Here is a 23,677-nt window from a genome sequence, read left to right as displayed (position 1 = left end):
AATAAGAGAATGAGGAGGGGTGAGGAAGAGAATGTGGAGGGGTGAGGAAGAGAATGAGGAGGGGTGAGGAGGAATGAGGAGGGGCAAGGAGGAATGAGGAGGAATGACGAGGGTGAGGAGGAATGAGGAGAGGTGAGGAGGAATGAGGAGGGGTGAGGAGGAATGAGGAGAGGTGAGGAGGAATGAGGAGGGTGAGGAGGAATGGGGAGGTTTGAGGAGGAATGAGGAGGGGTGAGGAGGAATGAGGAGGGGCAAGGAGGAATAAGGAGGGGTGAGGAGGAATGGGGAGGGGGAGGAGGAATGAGGAGGGGTGAGGAGGAATGAGGAGGGGTGAGGAGGAATGAGAAGGGGAGGAAGAGAATGAGGAGGGGTGAGGAGGAATGAGGAGGGGTGAGGAAGAGAATGAGGAGGGGTGAGGAAGAGAATGAGGAGGGGTGAGGAAGAGAATGAGGAGGGTTGAGGAAGAGAATGAGGAGGGGTGAGGGAGAGAATGAGGAGGGGTGAGGAGGAATGAGGAGGGGTGAGGAGGAATGAGAAGGGGTGAATAAGAGAATGAGGAGGGGTGAGGAAGAGAATGTGGAGGGGTGAGGAAGAGAATGAGGAGGGTGAGGAGGAATGAGGAGGGGCAAGGAGGAATAAGGAGGGGTGAGGAGGAATGGGGAGGGGTGAGGAGGAATGAGGAGGGATGAGGAGAAATGAGGAGGGGTGAGGAGGAATGAGGAGGGGTGAGGAGGAATGAGGAGGGATGAGGAGGAATGAGGAGGAATGAGGAGGGTAGGAGGGTGAGGAGGAATGAGGAGAGGTGAGGAGGAATGAGGAGGGTGAGGAGGAATGAGGAGGGGTGAGGAAGAGAATGGGGAGGGGTGATGAGGAATGGGGAGGGGTGAGGAGGAATGAGGAGGGATGAGGAGAAATGAGGAGGGGTGAGGAGGAATGAGGAGGGATGAGGAGGAATGAGGAGGAATGAGGAGGGGTGAGGAGGAATGAGGAGAGGTGAGGAGGAATGAGGAGAGGTGAGGAGGAATGAGGAGGGGTGAGGAGGAATGAGGAGAGGTGAGGAGGAATGAGGAGGGGTGAGGAGGAATGGGGAGGTTTGAGGAGGAATGAGGAGGGGTGAGGAGGAATGAGGAGGGGCAAGGAGGAATAAGGAGGGGCGAGGAGGAATGGGGAGGGGTGAGGAGGAATGGGGAGGGGTGAGGAGGAATGAGGAGGGATGAGGAGAAATGAGGAGGGGTGAGGAGGAATGAGGAGGGGTGAGGAGGAATGAGGAGGGATGAGGAGGAATGAGGAGGGATGAGGAGGGTGAGGAGGGTGAGGAGGAATGAGGAGAGGTGAGGAGGAATGAGGAGGGGTGAGGAGGAATGAGGAGGGGTGAGGAGGAATGAGGAGGGGTGAGGAAGAGAATGAGGAGGGGTGATGAGGAATGGGGAGGGGTGAGGAGGCATGAGGAGGGATGAGGAGAAATGAGGAGGGGTGAGGAGGAATGAGGAGGGATGAGGAGGAATTATGAGGGGTGAGTAGGAATGAGGAGGGGTGAGGAAGAGAATGAGGAGGGGTGAGGAAGAGAATGAGGGGGGTGAGGAGGAATGAGAAGGGGTGAGTAGGAATGAGGAGGGGTGAGGAAGAGAATGAGGAGGGGTGAGGAAGAGAATGAGGAGGGGTGAGGGAGAGAATGAGGAGGGGTCAGGAAGAGAATGAGGAGGGGTGAGGAGGAATGAGGAGGGGTGAGGAGGAATGAGAAGGGGTGAGGAAGAGAATGAGGAGGGTGAGGAGGAATGAGGAGGGGTGAGGAAGAGAATGAGGAGGGGTGAGGAAGAGAATGAGGAGGGGTGAGGAAGAGAATGAGGAGGGGTGAGGAAGAGAATGAGGAGGGTGAGGAGGAATGAGGAGGGGTGAGGAGGAATGAGAAGGGGTGAAGAAGAGAATGAGGAGGGGTGAGGAAGAGAATGTGGAGGGGTGAGGAAGAGAATGAGGAGGGGTGAGGAGGAATAAGGAGGGGTGAGGAGGAATGGGGAGGGGTGAGGAGGAATGAGGAGGGATGAGGAGAAATGAGGAGGGGTGAGGAGGAATGAGGAAGTGAGGAAGAGAATGAGGAGGGATGAGGAGGAATGAGGAGGGTAGGAGGGTGAGGAGGAATGAGGAGGGGTGAGGAGGAATGAGGAGGAATGAGGAGGGATGAGGAGGAATGAGGAGGGTAGGAGGGTGAGGAGGAATGAGGAGAGGTGAGGAGGAATGAGGAGGGGTGAGGAGGAATGAGGAGGGTTGAGGAGGAATGAGGAGGGGCGAGGAGGATTGAGGAGGAATGAGGAGGAATGAGGAGGGGTGAGGAAGAGAATGAGGAGGGGTGATGAAGAGAATGAGGAGGGGTTAGGAGGAATGGGGAGGGGTGAGGAAGAGAATGTGGAGGGGTGAGGAAGAGAATGAGGAGGGGTGAGGAGGAATGAGGAGGGGCGAGGAGGAATAAGGAGGGGTGAGGAGGAATGGGGAGGGGTGAGGAGGAATGAGGAGGGGTGAGGAGAAATGAGGAGGGGTGAGGAGAAATGAGGAGGGGTGAGGAGGAATGAGGAGGGGTGAGGAGGTATGAGGAGGGATGAGGAGGAATGAGGAGGAATGAGGAGGGTAGGAGGGTGTGGAGGAATGAGGAGAGGTGAGGAGGAATGAGGAGGGATGAGGAGGAATGAGGAGGGGTGAGGAAGAGAATGAGGAGGGGTGAGGAGGAATGAGGAGGGTTGAGGAGGAATGAGGAGGGGCGAGGAGGAATGAGGAGGAATGAGGAGGAATGAGGAGGGGTGAGGAAGAGAATGAGGAGGGGTGAGGAAGAGAATGAGGTGGGGTTAGGAGGAATGGGGAGGGGTGAGGAAGAGAATGAGGAGGGGTGAGGAAGAGAATGAGGAGGGGTGAGGAAGAGAATGAGGAGGGGTTATGAGGAATGGGGAGGGGTGAGTGGGAATGAGGAGGGGTGAGGAAGAGAATGAGAAGGGGTGAGGAAGAGAATGAGGAGGGGTGATGAAGAGAATGAGGAGGGGTGAGGAAGAGAATGAGGAGGGGTGAGGAAGAGAATGAGGAGGGGTGAGGAGGAATGAGGAGGGGTGAGGAGGAATGAGAAGGGGTGAGGAAGAGAATGAGGAGGGGTGAGGAGGAATGAGGAGGGGTGAGTAGGAATGAGGAGGGGTGAGGAAGAGAATATGGAGGGGTGTGGAAGAGAATGGGGAGGGGTGAGGAAGAGAATGAGGAGGGGTGAGGAAGAGAATGAGGAGGGGTGAGGAAGAGAATGAGGAGGGGTGAGGAAGAGAATGAGGAGGGGTGAGGAGGAATGAGGAGGGGCGAGGAGGAATGAGGAGGGGCGAGGAAGAGAATGAGGAGGCATGAGGAGGGGTGAGGAGGGGTGAGGAAGAGAATGGGGGGTGAGGAGGAATGAGGAAGAATGAGGAAGAGGATGCTGGGACACATACTGTCACCAGATGCTGGATCTCTCCAAGAGAGAGATTTCCCAAATATATAAATATAAATAAATATTTCTCTGGTAACAATGACCATTGATTGGTTGATAGAGGACGTGTCCAGTAACATTCATCCGTTCATCCACTGACTGAATGACTGGTTGGCTGAATGAGTGGTTGGCTTAATGTTTGACTGACTGGTTGACTGGCTCAGTGGTTGGCTGATTGAGTGACTGACTGGTTGGCTGAATGAGTGACTGACTGTTTGGCTGGCTGAATGAGTGACTGACTGGTTGGCTGGCTGACTGGTTGGCTGACTGAGTGGTTGGCTGAATGAGTGACTGAGTGGTTGGCTGAATGAGTGGTTGGCTGAATGAGTGACTGACTGGTTGGCTGAATGAGTGGTTGGCTGAATGAGTGACTGACTGGTTAGCTGAATGAGTGACTGACAAGGTTGGCTGAATGAGTTACTGACTGGTTGGCTGACTGAGTGGTCGGCTGAATGAGTGGTTAGCTGAATGAGTGACTGACTGGTTGGATGAATGAGTGACTGACTGGTTGGCTGAATGAGTGACTGACTGGTTGGCTGACTGAGTGGTTGGCTGAATGAGTGACTGACTGGTTGGCTGACTGAGTGGTTGGCTGAATGAGTGGTTGGCTTAATGTTTGACTGACTGGTTGGCTGAATGAGTGACTGACTGGTTGTCTGACTGAGTGGTTGGCTGAATGAGTGACTGAGTGGTTGGCTGAATGAGTGTTTGACTGAATGAGTGACTGACTGGTTGGCTGAATGAGTGACTGAGTGTTTAGCTGAATGAGTGGTTGGCTGAATGAGTGACTGACTGGTTGGCTGAATGAGTGACTGATTGGTTGGATGAATGAGTGACTAACTGGTTGGATGAATGAGTGACTGACTGGTTGGATAAATGTGTGACTGACTGGTTGGCTGAATGACTGACTGACTGGTTGGGTGAATGACTGGCTCAATGAGTGACTGACTGGTTGGATGAATGACTAACTGACTGGTTGGATGAATGAGTGACTGACTGGTTGGCTGACTGAGTGGTTGGCTGAATGAGTGACTGACTGGTTGGATGAATGACTGGTTGGCTGACTGAGTGGTTGGATGAATGAGTGACTGACTGGTTGGATGAATGACTGGTTGGCTGACTGAGTGGTTGGCTGAATGAGTGACTGACTGGTTGGCTGGCTGCGTTGTTGGCTGAATGAGTGACTGACTGGTTGGCTGGCTGACTGGTTGGCTGATTGAGTGGTTGGCTGAATCAGTGACTGAGTGGATGGATGAATGAGTGTTTGGCTGAAGGAGTGACTGACTGGTTGGCTGAATGAGTGACTGACTGGTTGGCTGAATGAGTGGTTGGCTGAATGAGTGACTGACTGGTTGGCTGAATGTGTGACTGACTGGTTGGATGAATGAGTGACTGACTGGTTGGATGAATGACTGACTGACTGGTTGGATGAATGACTGACTGACTGGTTGGCTGAATGAGTGACTGATTGGTTGGATGAATGACTGGCTGACTAGTTTGCTGAATGAGTGACTGACTGATTGGATGAATGAGTGGTTGGCTGAATGAGTGACTGACTGGTTGGCTGAATGAGTTACTGACTAGTTGGCTGACTGAGTGGTTGGCTGAATGAGTGGTTTGCTGAATGAGTGACTGACTGTTTGGATGAATGAGTGACTGACTGGTTGGACGAATGAGTGACTGACTGGTTGGCTGAATGACTGACTGACTGGTTGGATGAATGAGTGACTGACTGGTTGGATGAATGAGTGACTGACTGGTTGGATGAATAACTGGCTGACTGGGTTGCTGAATGAGTGACTGACTGATTGGATGAATGAGTGACTGACTGGTTGGCTGAATGAGTTACTGACTGGTTGGATGAATGAGTGACTGACTGGTTGGATGAATGACTGACTGACTGACTGGTTGGATGAATGACTGACTGGTTGGATGAATGACTGACTGACAATAAAGTGGATGTTCCATATCATTCCGACCTGTCTGTGATTAAGGTGAATAGCAGTGTGCCATTTTGTTGTATTCTCTTAAACACCTACAGTGCCGTGCGAAAGTATTCCGCCCCCTTGAACTTTGCGACCTTTTGCCACATTTCAGGCTTCAAACATAAAGATATAAAACTGTATTTTTTTGTGAAGAATCAACAAGTGGGACACAATCATGAAGTGGAACAACATTTATTGGATATTTCAAACTTTTTTAACAAATCAAAAACTGAAAAATTGGGCGTGCAAAATTATTCAGCCCCTTTACTTTCAGTGCAGCAAACTCTCTCCAGAAGTTCAGTGAGGATCTCTGAATGATCCAATGTTGACCTAAATGACTAATGATGATAAATACAATCCACCTGTGTGTAATCAAGTCTCCGTATAAATGCACCTGCACTGTGATAGTCTCAGAGGTCCGTTAAAAGCGCAGAGAGCATCATAAAGAACAAGGAACACACCAGGCAGGTCCGAGATACTGTTGTGAAGAAGTTTAAAGCCGGATTTGGATACAAAAAGATTTCCCAAGCTTTAAACATCCCAAGGAGCACTGTGCAAGCGATAATATTGAAATGGAAGGAGTATCAGACCACTGCAAATCTACCAAGACCTGGCCGTCCCTCTAAACTTTCAGCTCATACAAGGAGAAGACTGATCAGAGATGCAGCCAAGAGGCCCATGATCACTCTGGATGAACTGCAGAGATCTACAGCTGAGGTGGGACACTCTGTCCATAGGACAACAATCAGTCGTATATTGCACAAATCTGGCCTTTATGGAAGAGTGCCAAGAAGAAAGCCATTTCTTAAAGATATCCATAAAAAGTGTTGTTTAAAGTTTGCCACAAGCCACCTGGGAGACACACCAAACATGTGGAAGAAGGTGCTCTGGTCAGATGAAACCAAAATTGAACTTTTTTGGCAACAATGCAAAACGTTATGTTTGGTGTAAAAGCAACACAGCTCATCACCCTGAACACACCATCCCCACTGTCAAACATGGTGGTGGCAGCATCATGGTTTGGGCCTGCTTTTCTTCAGCAGGGACAGGGAAGATGGTTAAAATTGATGGGAAGATGGATGGAGCCAAATACAGGACCATTCTGGAAGAAAACCTGATGGAGTCTGCAAAAGACCTGAGACTGGGAAGGAGATTTTTCTTCCAACAAGACAATGATCCAAAACATAAAGCAAAATCTACAATGGAATGGTTCAAAAATAAACATATCCAGGTGTTAGAATGGCCAAGTCAAAGTCCAGACCTGAATACAATCGAGAATCTGTGGAAAGTACTGAAAACTTCTGTTCACAAATGCTCTCCATCCAACCTCACTGAGCTCGAGCTGTTTTGCAAAGAGGAATGGGAAAAAATTTCAGTCTCTCGATGTGCAAAACTGATAGAGACATACCCCAAGCGACTTACAGCTGTAATCGCAGCAAACGGTGGCACTACAAAGTATTAACTTTTATAATTTTGCACGCCCAATTTTTCAGTTTTTGATTTGTTAAAAAAGTTTGAAATATCCAATAAATGTCGTTCCACTTCATGATTGTGTCCCACTTGTTGTTGATTCTTCACAAAAAAATACAGTTTTATATCTTTATGTTTGAAGCCTGAAATGTGGCAAAAGGTCGCAAAGTTCAAGGAGGCCGAATACTTTCGCAAGGCACTGTACCTGTGTGTTAGGTAAGGTTAAAGTGAATACGACTGCAGTAAATCTGAAAAGGCATAGAAGGAGTTTGAAAAAACACTTAGTTTTCCATGTTGTCTGATTTATCCATTTTTATCAATTTTTATAGCTTTAACACAACACTATATTTTAGTAACCTTGATTTAACTAGGCAAGTCAGTTAAGAACAAATTCTTATTTAGAATGACGGCCTAGGAACAGTGGGTTAACTGGTCTAGGAACAGTGGGTTAACTGGTCTAGGAACAGTGGGTTAACTGGTCTAGGAACAGTGGGTTAACTGGTCTAGGAACAGTGGGTTAACTAGTCTAGGAACAGTGGGTTAACTGGTCTAGGAACAGTGGGTTAACTGGTATAGGAACAGTGGGTTAACTGGTCTAGGAACAGTGGGTTAACTGGTCTAGGAACAGTGGGTTAACTGGTCTAGGAACAGTGGGTTAACTGGCTGTTCAGGGGCAGAACGACAGACGTGTACCTTGTCAGCTCAGGGATTCAATCTAGCACACACACACACACCATGTAGATACACACACACACATACATCCACACACATCCACACAGCGTCTGCAGTAGTAGGTGCCAGGGTACAATGAGGGATTGGAAGTAGTTTTTATTCGTATTTTCTCAGTTTTTCTCAGTGGAAGAAACCTTGCTTATTGCCCCGGGCCAACTGGAATGTTCCAACAGTCTCTAAAAAACATCAGCTGAATCTTTATTGAACTCATATTTCCTCTCTACTTCAGTCGACAGGGGTGTTTCTCAATACGCAGACTACCGGAGCTCTGATTGGGTGTTTCTCAATACGCAGACTACTGTGCTCTGATTGGGTGTTTCTCAATACGCAGACTACCGGAGCTCTGACGGGGTGTTTCTCAATACGCAGACTACCGGAGCTCTGACGGGGTGTTTCTCAATACGCAGACTACCGGAGCTCTGACGGGGTGTTTCCCAATACGCAGACTATCGGACACTGATTGGGTGTTTCTCAATACGCAGACTACCGGAGCTCTGACGGGGTGTTTCTCAATACGCAGACTACCGTGCTCTGATTGGATGTTTCTCAATACGCAGACTACCGGAGCTCTGACGGGGTGTTTCCCAATACGCAGACTACCGGAGCTCTGACGGGGTGTTTCCCAATACGCAGACTACCGGAGCTCTGACGGGGTGTTTCTCAATACGCAGACTACCGGAGCTCTGACGGGGTGTTTCCTAATACGCAGACTACCGGAGCTCTGACGGGGTGTTTCCCAATACGCAGACTACCGTGCTCTGATTGGGTGTTTCTCAATACGCAGACTACCGGACTCTGACGGGGTGTTTCTCAATAGTCCAAATCAAAGTAGGCACTTTTTTAGATCCATACATCATTTACATATTTGGAATTTGCATTTCAACATTTCAACCACGTAAAAAAAAACAACGACAACGTTTAGAACGAAAGGTTGCTGGATCAAACCCCTGAGCTGACAATGTAAAAATCGGTCATTCTGACCCAGAACAAGGCAGTTCATCCACTGTTCCTAGGCCGTCATTGAAAATAAGAATGTGTTCTTAACGACCTTGCCTAGGTTAAATAAAGGCAAAAAATTTGAGCTGAAGCGAGAGAAAATATATTCTGACTTCAGAATGAATGTTGCCCATTCACATCTCATATTGTTGCCTGACTACAATATTGTATCTTGATACCTGATCATTTCGGTATGTTTACCTGCCTACAATAACCATTGTCGTGTGTGGACATCACATCGAAGCCCATACACACAATCTAAGCCCATACACACAATCTAAGCCCATACACACAATCGAAGCCCATACACACAATACACACAGAGAAAACAGGTTTTTAGAAATGTTAGCAAATGTATAAAAAATAAAAACAGAAATACCTTAATACCTTCAGACCCTTTGCTATGAGACTTGAAATTTAGCTCAAGTGCATCCTGTTTCCATTGATCATCCTTGAGATGTTTGATTGGAGTCCCACCTGTGGTAAATTCAATTGATTGGACATGATTTGGAAAGGTGCACACCTTTAAAGGTGACACAGTTGACAGTTTGGAACCACCAGGACTCTTCCTAGAGCTGGTCGCCTGTTCAAACTGAGCAATTGGGGGAGAAGGTCCTTTGTTAGGGAGGTGATAAAGAACCCGATGGTCACTCTGACAGAGCTCCAGTGTTCCTCTGTGAGAGAAACTTCCAGAAGGATAACCATCTCTACAGCACTCCACCAATCATGCCTTTATGGTAGAGTGGCCAGACGGAAGCCACTCCTCAGTAAAAGGCACAAACAGCCTGATTGGAGTTTGCCAAAAGGTACCTAAAGACTCTCAGACCATGAGAAACAAGATTCTGAATTGGCCTGAATGCCAAGGGTTACATCTGGAGGAAACATGGCACCATTGCTACGGTGAAGCATGGTGGTGGCAACATCATGCTGTGGGGATGTTTTTAGCAGCATGGACTGGGAGACTAGTCAGGATTGAGGGACAGATGAACAGAGAAAAGTAAAGAGAGATCCTTGATGAAAACCTGCTCCAGAGTGCTCAGGACCTCAGACTAGGGGCAAAGGTTCACCTTCCAACAGGACAATGACCCTAAGCACACAGCCAGAGGAGGAGTGGCTTCGGCACAAGTCTCTGAATGTACTTGAGTGGCCCAGCCAGAGCCCGGACTTGAACCTGATCGGACATCTCTGGAGAGACCTGAAAATAGCTGTGCAGCGATGCTCCCCACCCAACCTGACAGAGCTTGAGAGGATCTGCAGAGAAGAATGGGAGAAACTCCCCAAATACAGGTGTGCCAAGCTTGTAGCGTCATTCCCAAGAAGACCTGAGGCTGTAATCGCTGCCAAAGGTGCTTCAACAAAGTACTGAGTAAAGGGTCTGAAAATGTATTAAAAAAACAGATTTTCCTTTGTCATTATGGGGTGAAGTGTTTAGATTGATGAGGGAAGAAAATCATTTAATATTCTACAAATAAACACTATTTTGTGTTTTTTTTAAATGTTTTAAGATTTTTAGAATGTTCTTCTCAATTCAGAACCTAAAACAAAATTTCTAAACATTAAACTCAGTCAGGGTTTCAACTTAGAATAGTAGAATACTGTATTTTCAAAATGTCATTGTGCATCTGCAGTTTATTTTTTCTCTTGCTATGTCAGTCATTGACAGTCACTCAATTAGCCCACGTTAGCTAAATTTTTTTAGATTGGTAAATTAATCTAGTGGCCTGCTATCTAAATTTAGTAATCAGGGTCAAATTACCAGCTGGGCCCCCCCCCCCCCGCGATTGATTTTGTTAGTCAGTCTTACTCAGATATCATATTAAAAAATAAAACATTTCTCTCCACCCTATGGCAAAAATATGTAGAACTGCATGAAATTAGTATATTAGTATATTGCAAAATCTTCTTTCCACCCCATGGCAACTGTGGCCCCTCATGATGAGCTCAGATTCCTAGATTTCTAGTGGCCCCCACCCCCATCAAAATGGCCGATCCCTGCCTTAGATTTACCAAATATGACAACAGTTTAAGTATATGTTGCAGGACAGTGAATATATATATATATATATATTTATGTATAATATATATATATATTTTAATATTGACCCCAAAAAATTATCATAAGTCAGTGATTGAGTTGCCAACAAATAATTAAAACAGACATATTTTTGCCTACACAAATGAAAGTTTAAAAAAAATATTTATAAAATATAGAAAATTATTCACTCGAAAATCCCCAATAAAAACCATAACCATTCTATCAGATCTTTCAGCACTCTGACCGAGTTTACTTTTTACTGAGTTTACAAAAATTGAATTTTTCTTCTTCATTCAAGGGGCATAAACAGTAGACATTTAGTCTTCTAGTGGTATACACAGTAGACATTTAGTCTTCTAGTGGAATAAACAGTAGACATTTAGTCTTCTAGTGGTATAAACAGTAGACATTTAGTCTTCTAGTGGTATAAACAGTAGACATTTAGTCTTCTAGTGGTATAAACAGTAGACATTTAGTCTTCTAGTGGTATACACAGTAGACATTTAGTCTTCTAGTGGAATAAACAGTAGACATTTACTCTTCTAGTGGTATACACAGTAGACATTTGGTCTTCCTTCAAGTGGTATAAACAGTAGACATTTAGTCTTCTAGTGGTATAAACAGTAGACATTTGGTCTTCTAGTGGTATAAACAGTAGACATTTAGTCTTCTAGTGGTATAAACAGTAGACATTTAGTCTTCCTTCAAGTGGTATAAACAGTAGACATTTAGTCTTCTAGTGGTATAAACAGTAGACATTTAGTCTTCTAGTGGTATACACAGTAGACATTTAGTCTTCTAGTGGTATAAACAGTAGACATTTAGTCTTCTAGTGGTATACACAGTAGACATTTAGTCTTCCTTCAAGTGGTATAAACAGTAGACATTTAGTCTTCTAGTGGTATAAACAGTAGACATTTACTCTTCTAGTGGTATACACAGTAGACATTTGGTCTTCTAGTGGTATAAACAGTAGACATTTGGTCTTCCTTCTAGTGGTATAAACAGTAGACATTTGGTCTTCCTTCTAGTGGTATAAACAGTAGACATTTAGTCTTCCTTCTAGTGGTATAAACAGTAGACATTTGGTCTTCCTTCAAGTGGTATAAACAGTAGACATTTAGTCTTCAAGTGGAATACACAGTGGACATTTAGTTTTACCTCAGTTGATGTATAACTCTAAAACCTAATTAAAAGAAACATATTTTAACCAAAATTCACATCTTAATCTATCAGGGAGATGGAGCTGACAGTTAATGGTTGTGACCACGGTGATTCCAATATTGTTTGTTTAAATCTATCAACAGTAGAGAACATTCCAGACCATGAGGGGTCTTTTTGCACTAGATGTAATGAGGACATGAATAAGGGGTCCTTATGGTATAGGTGACCCTGCACATTCCTGATTCATTTAGGATTTTAGACCAATCTGACTGTGCACCAAATGTCCAGAAATATCTTTTAGGAATCCAAGTTTTGAGAGAAATATTCTTTAAAAATAACTTTTGGAAGATATATCCTTTTACATAAAATAATTTTCCAGTTCATATCCATTATTGTTTCTTTCATTTTAAACACTTTTTTTGTTAGAGTTTGTTCCGAACAAGGGCATTTCTGGGCATAGAGCCGAACATTTTTCCCCCTTATAAAATTCCCACAAATACATTTTTTTTAAAGCTCAAATAACGCAACAACAACAAACAGAAGTTTTCCCTGACGGACTTTCCCGAGAAATCACCGATTCACTGTAAAAGCAAAGACCTCCAAGTGTATCTAGAACATAAAGCTGTGTGCATCTGAATAAGAAGCCTGCAGACCAATATCAGAAGCCAGTCTAAAGCTCAAGTTATACCCCAACCCAAGAACTACAATTAGCTAAGGCAAAATACCCATCCTGCATTGCTGAGTAGCTAAGAAATGTGCAGCCACACAAGTTGTAACTCGATGCAAACGACATCTTGCGTTAAGTACTGCAACAGGGTATACATTTGGTCTACATACAAGGATGGTTAATGGATTATATTGAAGCAGTCCACAGCGGTTTAAGGTGGTGCTAAGGTTAGTGAAAGCATATTAGTGGGTCTTACTGAACAAATTAATCCCTTGCCTTGTCCCTTGGTTGATGCTGCTCACAGAACTACCTGTAGAAGGAAAGGGAAGAGGGGAGGGGAGAGGAGGAGGGGAGAAGAGGAGGGGAGAGGAGAGGGGAGGAGAGGCGGGGAGAGGAGAGGAGAGGGGAGGCGGGGAGAGGAGAGGAGAGGGGAGGGGGGAGGAGAGGAGAGGAGAGGGGAGGGAGGAGAGGAGAGGGGGAGGAGAGGAGAGGAGAGGAGAGGAGAGGAGAGGAGAGGAGAGGAGAGGAGAGGAGAGGAGAGGAGAGGAGAGGAGAGGAGAGGAGAGGAGAGGAGAGGAGAGGAGAGGAGAGGAGAGGAGAGGCATTAGTGGTCAGACTGGGATGTCTATGTCACAAAATGGCTGATATTCAGTCAGCATCATTATTACATGGTAATAAGAGATTACAAAGGGGTTATACATGCTCTATACAAGTCTTATAATACATTATAACCATGTCAATTTCACTGCTTTTAACACAACAGATCCCAATGATCTGAGATGCTGATCCACACATCCTGTCTGGTTGTCCATTGTGCTGTACGGCCAGACGGGGACAGGGTCTGGACTGGAGGTGTAGTCTGTCCTCGCCTAGCTGCTAGCTAGCTAATTACTGGCTAATAACCAATTACTGGTGCACTGCAAAATTTCTGGACAGTTAGCAACATAGTTCAGAGACATTAAGTTCCTGCTGAGTTCTTCGGAGGATAGAAATGAAAGACGGCTCCATAGTGAACGATGAACTATTGAACAAATATCCAGTATGCCAGAGAAGAACGCTCTGTACCAAAATACTCACCCTCCTTGCTGACCCCAAGACAACCCTTCAGCTCCAGAAGTGAGATGGCTTTGTCCTTATTCAGGTCACAGTAGTCAGTGAACTTCCTGGCACATTTCTTGGGTTTGGCTTTCTTCTTGACGTATCTCTTGAAGGGCTTCAGCTCCTTCTTGTTGATGTCATGGCTGCTGTTGTTGTCCAGCTGGGTAAAGTACCAGTGGACCACCCTCTCCTCTAGAGTGTGGCTGGGGTCCGGCTCCATCAACCTGCACAGGACAACAGGGTTCAGACACAGGTAGAAGGAAACGGAAGAGGGTTCGACTCAAACCTCCACAGGGGCACCCAGTACTCATACACAGGTACAGACACTCAGAACCTGCTCTGGTACACACTCAGAACCTGCTCAGGTACACACTCAGAACCTGCTCAGGTACACACTCAGAACCTGCTCAGGTACAGACACTCAGAACCTGCTCAGGTACAGACACTCAGAACCTGCTCAGGTACACACTCAGAACCTGCTCAGGTACACACTCAGAACCTGCTCAGGTACACACTCAGAACCTGCTCAGGTAGACACTCAGAACCTGCTCAGGTAGACACTCAGAACCTGCTCAGGTACACACTCAGAACCTGCTCAGGTAGACACTCAGAACCTGCTCAGGTAGACACTCAGAACCTGCTCAGGTACACACTCAGAACCTGCTCAGGTAGACACTCAGAACCTGCTCTGGTAGACACTCAGAACCTGCTCAGGTACACACTCAGAACCTGCTCAGGTAGACACTCAGAACCTGCTCAGGTACACACTCAGAACCTGCTCAGGTACACACTCAGAACCTGCTCAGGTACACACTCAGAACCTGCTCAGGTACACACTCAGAACCTGCTCAGGTACACACTCAGAACCTGCTCAGGTACACACTCAGAACCTGCTCAGGTACACACTCAGGGCTCCAGATCTAATTCTCCATCCAAACCTAATGATAGAGATTTCAACATCATAGTTGTCACTGTTTAAGCTTGAGGGGAAAACATATCGTTACGACTTACCTCCCACCACCAGAGGGGGTTGGTGAGTTAATGGCCTGGACCATGTCTGTAGTGAGGGCATCTAAAAGGCTGGTAATGAATTCCATTTTTTTACCCTCCGGGCAGCCTGTCACAGCAACACAGAGACAGCACAGTCAGTAGTAAACAGTCACTGCCACAGTCTCACAGCAACACAGAGAAAGCTTAGTCACTCTTCAACAGTCACTACCACAGTCTCACTGCAACACAGAGAAAGCTGACTCACTCTTCAACAGTCATTACCACAGTCTCACTGCAACACAGAGAAAGCTGACTCACTCTTCAACAGTCATTACCACAGTCTCACTGCAACACAGAGAAAGCTTAGTCACTCTTCAACAGTCACTACCACGGTCTCACTGCAACACAGATAAATCATAGTCACTGTTAGAAGACAACTAAGTTGTACTGAAATATAATGGCTTTGGCAGAAAGGACTCAGGCTTCATTAAAAGGTTCAAGCTTGATGACCAGTCTTAAGTATCTCTGGTAAACAGTAGAACTACAGCAGATGGCTGAGACCAGTGTTAAGTATCTCTGGTAAACAGTAGAACTACAGCAGATGGCTGAGACCAGTGTTAAGTATCTCTGGTAAACAGTAGAACTACAGCAGATGGCTGAGACCAGTGTTAAGTATCTCTGGTAAACAGTAGAACTACAGCAGATGGCTGAGTCCAGTGTTAAGTATCTCTGGTAAACAGTAGAACTACAGCAGATGGCTGAGACCAGTGTTAAGTATCTCTGGTAAACAGTAGAACTACAGCAGATGGCTGAGACCAGTGTTAAGTATCTCTGGTAAACAGTAGAACTACAGCAGATGGCTGAGACCAGTGTTAAGTATCTCTGGTAAACAGTAGAACTACAGCAGATGGCTGAGACCAGTGTTAAGTATCTCTGGTAAACAGTAGAACTACAGCAGATGGCTGAGACCAGTGTTAAGTATCTCTGGTAAACAGTAGAACTACAGCAGATGGCTGAGACGAGTGTTAAGTATCTCTGGTAGACAGTAGAACTACAGCAGATGGCTGAGACCAGTGTTAAGTATCTCTGGTAGACAGTAGAACTACAGCAGATGGCTGAGACCAGTGTTAAGTATCTCTGGTAGACAGTAGAACTACAGCAGATGGCTGAGACCAGTGTTAAGTATCTCTGGTAAACAGTAGAACTACAGCAGATGGCTGAGACCAGTGTTAAGTATCTCTGGTAAACAGTAGAACTACAGCAGATGGCTGAGACCAGTGTTAAGTATCTCTGGTAGACAGTAGAACTACAGCAGATGGCTGAGACCAGTGTTAAGTATCTCTGGTAGACAGTAGAACTACAGCAGATGGCTGAGACCAGTGATAAGTATCTCTGGTAGACAGTAGAACTACAGCAGATGGCTGAGACCAGTGTTAAGTATCTCTGGTAAACAGTAGAACTACAGCAGATGGCTGAGACCAGTGTTAAGTATCTCTGGTAGACAGTAGAACTACAGCAGATGGCTGAGACCAGTGTTAAGTATCTCTGGTAAACAGTAGAACTACAGCAGATGGCTGAGACCAGTGTTAAGTATCTCTGGTAGACAGTAGAACTACAGCAGATGGCTGAGACCAGTGTTAAGTATCTCTGGTAGACAGTAGAACTACAGCAGATGGCTGAGACCAGTGTTAAGTATCTCTGGTAAACAGTAGAACTACAGCAGATGGCTGAGACCAGTGTTAAGTATCTCTGGTAGACAGTAGAACTACAGCAGATGGCTGAGACCAGTGTTAAGTATCTCTGGTAGACAGTAGAACTACAGCAGATGGCTGAGACCAGTGTTAAGTATCTCTGGTAGACAGTAGAACTACAGCAGATGGCTGAGACCAGTGTTAAGTATCTCTGGTAGACAGTAGAACTACAGCAGATGGCTGAGACCAGTGTTAAGTATCTCTGGTAGACAGTAGAACTACAGCAGATGGCTGAGACCAGTGTTAAGTATCTCTGGTAGACAGTAGAACTACAGCAGATGGCTGAGACCAGTGTTAAGTATCTCTGGTAGACAGTAGAACTACAGCAGATGGCTGAGACCAGTGTTAAGTATCTCTGGTAAACAGTAGAACTACAGCAGATGGCTGAGACCAGTGTTAAGTATCTCTGGTAAACAGTAGAACTACAGCAGATGGCTGAGACCAGTGTTAAGTATCTCTGGTAGACAGTAGAACTACAGCAGATGGCTGAGACCAGTGTTAAGTATCTCTGGTAGACAGTAGAACTACAGCAGATGGCTGAGACCAGTGTTAAGTATCTCTGGTAAACAGTAGAACTACAGCAGCTGTACCTGGTGATGAATGGAGATGGAGAAAGATTATGATTTAGAGTTGTGTTCTAAATTACACCCTATAATACTCTACAGGTGATTTAGAGTTGTATTCTAAATGACACCCTATAATAAAGACTCTACGGGTGATTTAGAGTTGTGTTCTAAATGACACCCTAAATTAAAGACAATACAGGTGATTTAGAGTTGTGTTCTAAATGACACCCTATAATAAAGACTCTACAGGTGATTTAGAGTTGTGTTTTAAATGACACCCTATAATAAAGACTCTACAGGTGATTTAGAGTTCTGTTCTAAATGACACCCTATAATAAAGACTCTACAGGTGATTTAGAGTTGTGTTCTAAATGACACCCTATAATAAAAACTCTACAGGTGATTTAGAGTTGTGTTTTAAATGACACCCTATAATAAAGACTCTACAGGTGATTTAGAGTTCTGTTCTAAATGACACCCTATAATAAAGACTCTACAGGTGATTTAGAGTTGTGTTCTAAATGACACCCTATAATAAAGACTCTACAGGTGATTTAGAGTTGTGTTCTAAATGACACCCTATAATAAAGACTCTACAGGTGATTTAGAGTTGTGTTCTAAATGACACCCTATAATAAAGACTCTACAGGTGATTTAGAGTTGTGTTCTAAATGACACCCTATAATAAAGACTCTACAGGTGATTTAGAGTTGTGTTCAAAATGACACCCTATAATAAAGACTCTACAGGTGATTTAGAGTTGTGTTCTAAATGACACCCTATAATAAAGACACTACAGGTGATTTAGAGTTGTGTTCTAAATGACACCCTATAATAAAGACTCTACAGGTGATTTCGAGTTGTGTTCTAAATTACACCCTATAATAAAGACACTACAGGTGATTTAGAGTTGTGTTCTAAATGACACCCTATAATAAAGATTTTACAGGTGATTTAGAGTTATGTTCTAAATGACACCCTATAATAAAGACTATACAGGTGATTTAGAGTTGTGTTCTAAATGACACCCTATAATAAAGCCTCTACAGGTGATTTAGAGTTATGTTCTAAATGACACCCTATAATAAAGACTCTACAGGTGATTTAGAGTTGTGTTCTAAATGACACCCTATAATAAAGACTCTACAGGTGATTTAGAGGTGTGTTCTAAATGACACCCTATAATAAAGACTCTACAGGTGATTTAGAGTTGTGTTCTAAATGACACCCTATAATAAAGACTCTACAGGTGATTTAGAGTTGTGTTCTAAATGACACCCTATAATAAAGACTCTACAGGTGATTTAGAGTTGTGTTCTAAATGACACCCTATAATAAAGACTCTACAGGTGATTTAGAGTTGTGTTCTAAATGACACCCTATAATAAAGACTCTACAGGTGATTTAGAGTTGTGTTCTAAATGACACCCTATAATAAAGACTCTACAGGTGATTTAGAGTTGTGTTCTAAATGACACCCTATAATAAAGACTCTACAGGTGATTTAGAGTTGTGTTCTAAATGACACCCTATAATAAAGACTCTACAGGTGATTTAGAGTTGTGTTCTAAATGACGCCCTATAATAAAGACTCTACAGGTGATTTAGAGTTGTGTTCTAAATGACACCCTATAATAAAGACTCTACAGGTGATTTAGAGTAGTGTTCTAAATGACACCCTATAATAAAGACACTACAGGTGATTTAGAGTTGTGTTCTAAATGACACCCTATAATAAAGAGTCTACAGGTGATTTAGAGTTTTGTTCTAAGTGACACCCTATAATAAAGAGTCTACAGGTGATTTAGAGTTGTGTTCTCAATGACACCCTATAATAAAGACTCTACAGGTGATTTAGAGTTGTGTTCTAAATGACACCCTATAATAAAGACACTACAGGTGATTTAGAGTTGTGTTCTAAATGACACCCTATAATAAATACTCTAGAAGTGATTTAGAGTTGTGTTCTAAATGACACCCTATAATAAAGACTCTACAGGTGATTTAGAGTTGTGTTCTAAATGACACCCTATAATAAAGACTCTACAGGTGATTTAGAGTTGTGTTCTAAATGACACCCTATAATAAAGACTCTACAGGTGATTTAGAGTTGTGTTCTAAATGACACCCTATAATAAAGACTCTACAGGTGATTTAGAGTTGTGTTCTAAATGACACCCTATAATAAAGACTCTACAGGTGATTTAGAGCTGTGTTCTAAATGACACCCTATAATAAAGACACTACAGGTGATTTAGAGTTGTGTTCTAAATGACACCCTATAATAAAGACTCTACAGGTGATTTAGAGTTGTGTTCTAAATGACACCCTATAATAAAGACACTACAGGTGATTTAGAGTTGTGTTCTAAATGACACCCTATAATAAAGACTCTACAGGTGATTTAGAGTTGTGTTCTAAATGACACCCTATAATAAAGACTCTACAGGTGATTTAGAGTTGTGTTCTAAATGACACCCTATAATAAAGACTCTACAGGTGATTTAGAGTTGTGTTCTAAATGACACCCTATAATAAAGACTCTACAGGTGATTTAGAGTTGTGTTCTAAATGACACCCTATAATAAAGACTCTACAGGTGATTTAGAGTTGTGTTCTAAATGACACCCTATAATAAAGACTCTACAGGTGATTTAGAGTTGTGTTCTAAATGACACCCTATAATAAAGACACTACAGGTGATTTAGCGTTGTGTTCTAAATGACACCCTATAATAAAGACTCTACAGGTGATTTAGAGTTGTGTTCTAAATTACACCCTATAACACTATACAGGTGATTTAGAGTTGTGTTCTAAATGACACCCTATAATAAAGACTCTACAGGTGATTTAGAGTTGTGTTCTAAATGACACCCTATAATAAAGACTCTACAGGTGATTTAGAGTTGTGTTCTAAATGACACCCTATAATAAAGACTCTACAGGTGATTTAGAGTTGTGTTCTAAATGACACCCTATAATAAAGACTCTACAGGTGATTTAGAGCTGTGTTCTAAATGACACCCTATAATAAAGACTCTACAGGTGATTTAGAGTTGTGTTCTAAATTACACCCTATAATAAAGACACTACAGGTGATTTAGCGTTGTGTTCTAAATGACACCCTATAATAAAGACTCTACAGGTGATTTAGAGTTGTGTTCTAAATGATACCCTATAATAAAGACTCTACAGGTGATTTAGTGCACTACATAAGAAATAGGGCACCATTTGAGACGAAGCCATAGATGAGAGGCAGGCAGCAGTGTGTAGTTGGGCAGCGCAGACCTGTTAACTTTTATGATAGCGTTCTGAACACCTCGGGTGGCTCTCTTTAATTGCCCAGATGCATGGTTTTAATAGCACACTGGACTAGGCCAATGTTTTACCCCCTCTAATTCTGTCTCTTAAAGAGAAACTTCAAACACCAGCTAGGGTATATAATCATCCCTCTCCCTCTCCCACCTCCCCACCCCTCTCTCTCTCTCTGAGAGCGTTGTGTCGTTGCGTCGTTCGGTGGGAGGTGGCCTCCTCTAACCTTGACCCGCCAGGTGAATCTAATTACCATGTCCTAGATGGGACAAGTCGGGCTCTGGGAAGCACCGCCTCACTGCTTCTGAACCCGAGTGTTAAATTGGGGCGATATGAAGTGCGACCCCGTATGTTGAACAGCACCCTGTGTGTCTGCGTACAAAATACAACCCGATTCCCTATGCAGTTTCCTATTGTTGACCAGGGCCCATAGGGTGAAGGGGGGGTTTCCTATTGTTGACCAGGGCCCATAGGGTGAAGGGGGGTTTACTATTGTTGACCAGGGCCCATAGGGTAAAGGGGGTGTTTACTATTGTTGACCAGGGCCCATAGGGTGAAGGGGGTTTACTATTGTTGATGAGGGGCCCATAGGGTAAAGGGGGTGTTTACTATTGTTGACCAGGGCCCATAGGGTAAAGGGGGGTTACTATTGTTGACCAGGGCCCATAGGCTAAAGGGGGGTTACTATTGTTGACCAGGGCCCATAGGCTAAAGGGGGGTTTACTATTGTTGACCAGGGCCAATAGAGTAAAGGGGGTTTACTATTGTTGACCAGGGCCCATAGGGTAAAGGGGGTTTACTATTGTTGACCAGGGCCCATAGGGTGAATGGGGGTTTACTATTGTTGACCAGGGCCCATAGGGTAAAGGGGGTTTACTATTGTTGATGAGGGGCCCATAGGGTGAATGGGGGGTTAATTGTTGACCAGGGCCCATAGGGTAAAGGGGGGTTTACTATTGTTGACCAGGGCCCATAGGGTAAAGGGGGAATTTACTATTGTTGACCAGGGCCCATAGGGTAAAGGGGGGTTACTATTGTTGACCAGGGCCCATAGGGTAAAGGGGGGTTACTATTGTTGACCAGGGCCCATAGGGTAAAGGGGGTTTACTATTGTTGACCAGGGCCCATAGGGTAAAGGGGGTGTTTACTATTGTTGACCAGGGCCCATAGGGTAAAGGGGGGTTTACTATTGTTGACCAGGGCCCATAGGGTAAAGGGGGTTTACTATTGTTGATGAGGGGCCCATAGGGTAAAGGGGGGTTTACTATTGTTGACCAGGGCCCATAGGGTAAAGGGGGGTTTACTATTGTTGACCAGGGCCCATAGGGTAAAGGGGGTTTACTATTGTTGACCAGGGCCCATAGGGTAAAGGGGGTTACTATTGTTGACCAGGGCCCATAGGGTAAAGGGGGGTTACTATTGTTGACCAGGGCCCATAGGGTAAAGGGGGGTTTACTATTGTTGACCAGGGCCCATAGGGTAAAGGGGGGGGTTACTATTGTTGACCAGGGCCCATAGGGTGAAGGGGGTTTACTATTGTTGACCAGGGCCCATAGGGTAAAGGGGGTTACTATTGTTGACCAGGGCCATAGGGTGAAGGTGGGGTTTACTATTGTTGACCAGGGCCCATAGGGTAAAGGGGGTTTACTATTGTTGACCAGGGCCCATAGGGTAAAGGGGGTTTACTATTGTTGACCAGGGCCATAGGGTGAAGGTGGGGTTTACTATTGTTGACCAGGGCCCATAGGGTAAAGGGGGTTTACTATTGTTGACCAGGGCCCATAGGGTAAAGGGGGTTTACTATTGTTGACCAGGGCCCATAGGGTAAAGGGGGGTTTACTATTGTTGACCAGGGCCCATAGGGTAAAGGGGGGTTACTATTGTTGACCAGGGCCCATAGGGTAAAGGGGGTTACTATTGTTGACCAGGGCCCATAGGGTAAAGGGGGTTACTATTGTTGACCAGGGCCCATAGGGTAAAGGGGGTTTACTATTGTTGACCAGGGCCCATAGGGTAAAGGGGGGGGGGTTACTATTGTTGACCAGGGCCCATAGGGTGAAGGGGGTTTACTATTGTTGACCAGGGCCCATAGGGTAAAGGGGGTTTACTATTGTTGACCAGGGCCCATAGGGTAAAGGGGGGTTACTATTGTTGACCAGGGCCCATAGGGTAAAGGGGGTTACTATTGTTGACCAGGGCCCATAGGGTAAAGGGGGGTTACTATTGTTGACCAGGGCCCATAGGGTAAAGGGGGTTTACTATTGTTGACCAGGGCCCATAGGGTAAAGGGGGGTTACTATTGTTGACCAGGGCCCATAGGGTGAAGGGGGGTTTACTATTGTTGACCAGGGCCCATAGGGTAAAGGGGGGGTTACTATTGTTGACCAGGGCCATAGGGTGAAGGTGGGGTTTACTATTGTTGACCAGGGCCCATAGGGTAAAGGGGGGGTTTACTATTGTTGACCAGGGCCCATAGGGTAAAGGGGGGGTTTACTATTGTTGACCAGGGCCCATAGGGTAAAGGACACAGTTTTATGAAGGAACTGAAGATCTCTTAAGAAATTTTTAGTCCTAGTATGTCTGTTTCTGGTCGGAGGGTGTGGTAGTCTGGTTTGTGGTGTGGTAGTCTGGGTCAGGGTGACGTCAGACCTACAGACCGTTAACGTCATGTGACTAATAGAGTTAGACCGGGAAGATGTCAATACAAAGTGTTACAGAGCAGCCCACTGTACAGCAGACAATCAGCCTTTTTTTTTAAAAAGGTGCTCCAAGCTTCAGCCAAAATCTGTAGCATTTTTCCCATGAATACCGTCTTCGTGAACATTAGGGACGTCTGAAAGGCTGTGTTTCATAATGCAATGTTGTATAACGTACATTGGCATTGGTGTGACTCACTGGTCTTGTTTGTTGTGGCGGCTCGCTCGTGAACGTCCCCATCCCACTATAGTACTTAAATATAACTCCAATCAGCCACTCAGCCAGCCCCCATGGTTCCCAACACCTCTAGCGTCCCCCCGGCAGCCTACACCCCGCCCCTCCCTCTTCCCGCTCACCAACACTTACAACTTCCATAAAACAAACCATACATCTGCGGCACAGTCAGAAGCTCCACTCTGTAAAGTGTCCAGATGCCGGGAATGAAATACAAAACTTTAAAGGGCGTGATGAAACAGAGAGAGAACAGGGAATCAAAACAACTGAGTAACCAGTAGAGCATTAACCTGGTCCCAGACCTGTTCCTGCTAACAGGTAACCTGGTCCCAGACCTGTTCCTGCTATCAGGTAACCTGGTCCCAGACCTGTTCCTGCTATCAGGTAACCTGGTCCATGACCTGTTCCTGCTATCAGGTAACCTGGTCCCAGACCTGTTCCTGCTATCAGGTAACCTGGTCCATGACCTGTTCCTGCTATCAGGTAACCT

General features: G+C 45.0%; 1 protein-coding gene across 4 annotated transcripts in view; it reads right to left on the bottom strand.

Annotated features, from left to right (window-relative positions):
• Positions 1-23,677, bottom strand: part of smoc1 (SPARC related modular calcium binding 1) — a 586,617-nt gene that overhangs the window by 42,863 nt on the left and 520,077 nt on the right. For 2 of the 4 annotated variants that reach the window (XM_046307812.1, XM_046307814.1), the window contains exons 12-14: positions 14,649-14,754; positions 13,617-13,861; positions 12,816-12,849 (exon numbers count right to left, since the gene is read on the bottom strand). In XM_046307812.1, the coding sequence (XP_046163768.1) occupies positions 12,816-12,849; positions 13,617-13,861; positions 14,649-14,754 (385 nt within the window). Of the gene's footprint in view, positions 1-12,795; positions 12,850-13,616; positions 13,862-14,648; positions 14,755-23,677 lie in introns of all 4 variants that reach the window. The other 2 variants (XM_046307813.1, XM_046307815.1) reach the window with 1 other exon arrangement.

Source organism: Oncorhynchus gorbuscha, linkage group LG17, assembly GCF_021184085.1.
Source record: "Oncorhynchus gorbuscha isolate QuinsamMale2020 ecotype Even-year linkage group LG17, OgorEven_v1.0, whole genome shotgun sequence".
NCBI classification, from domain to species: Eukaryota; Metazoa; Chordata; class Actinopteri; order Salmoniformes; family Salmonidae; genus Oncorhynchus; species Oncorhynchus gorbuscha.
Note: the sequence above shows the minus strand (reverse complement) of the source record. Positions and strands in the feature narration are given on the sequence as shown.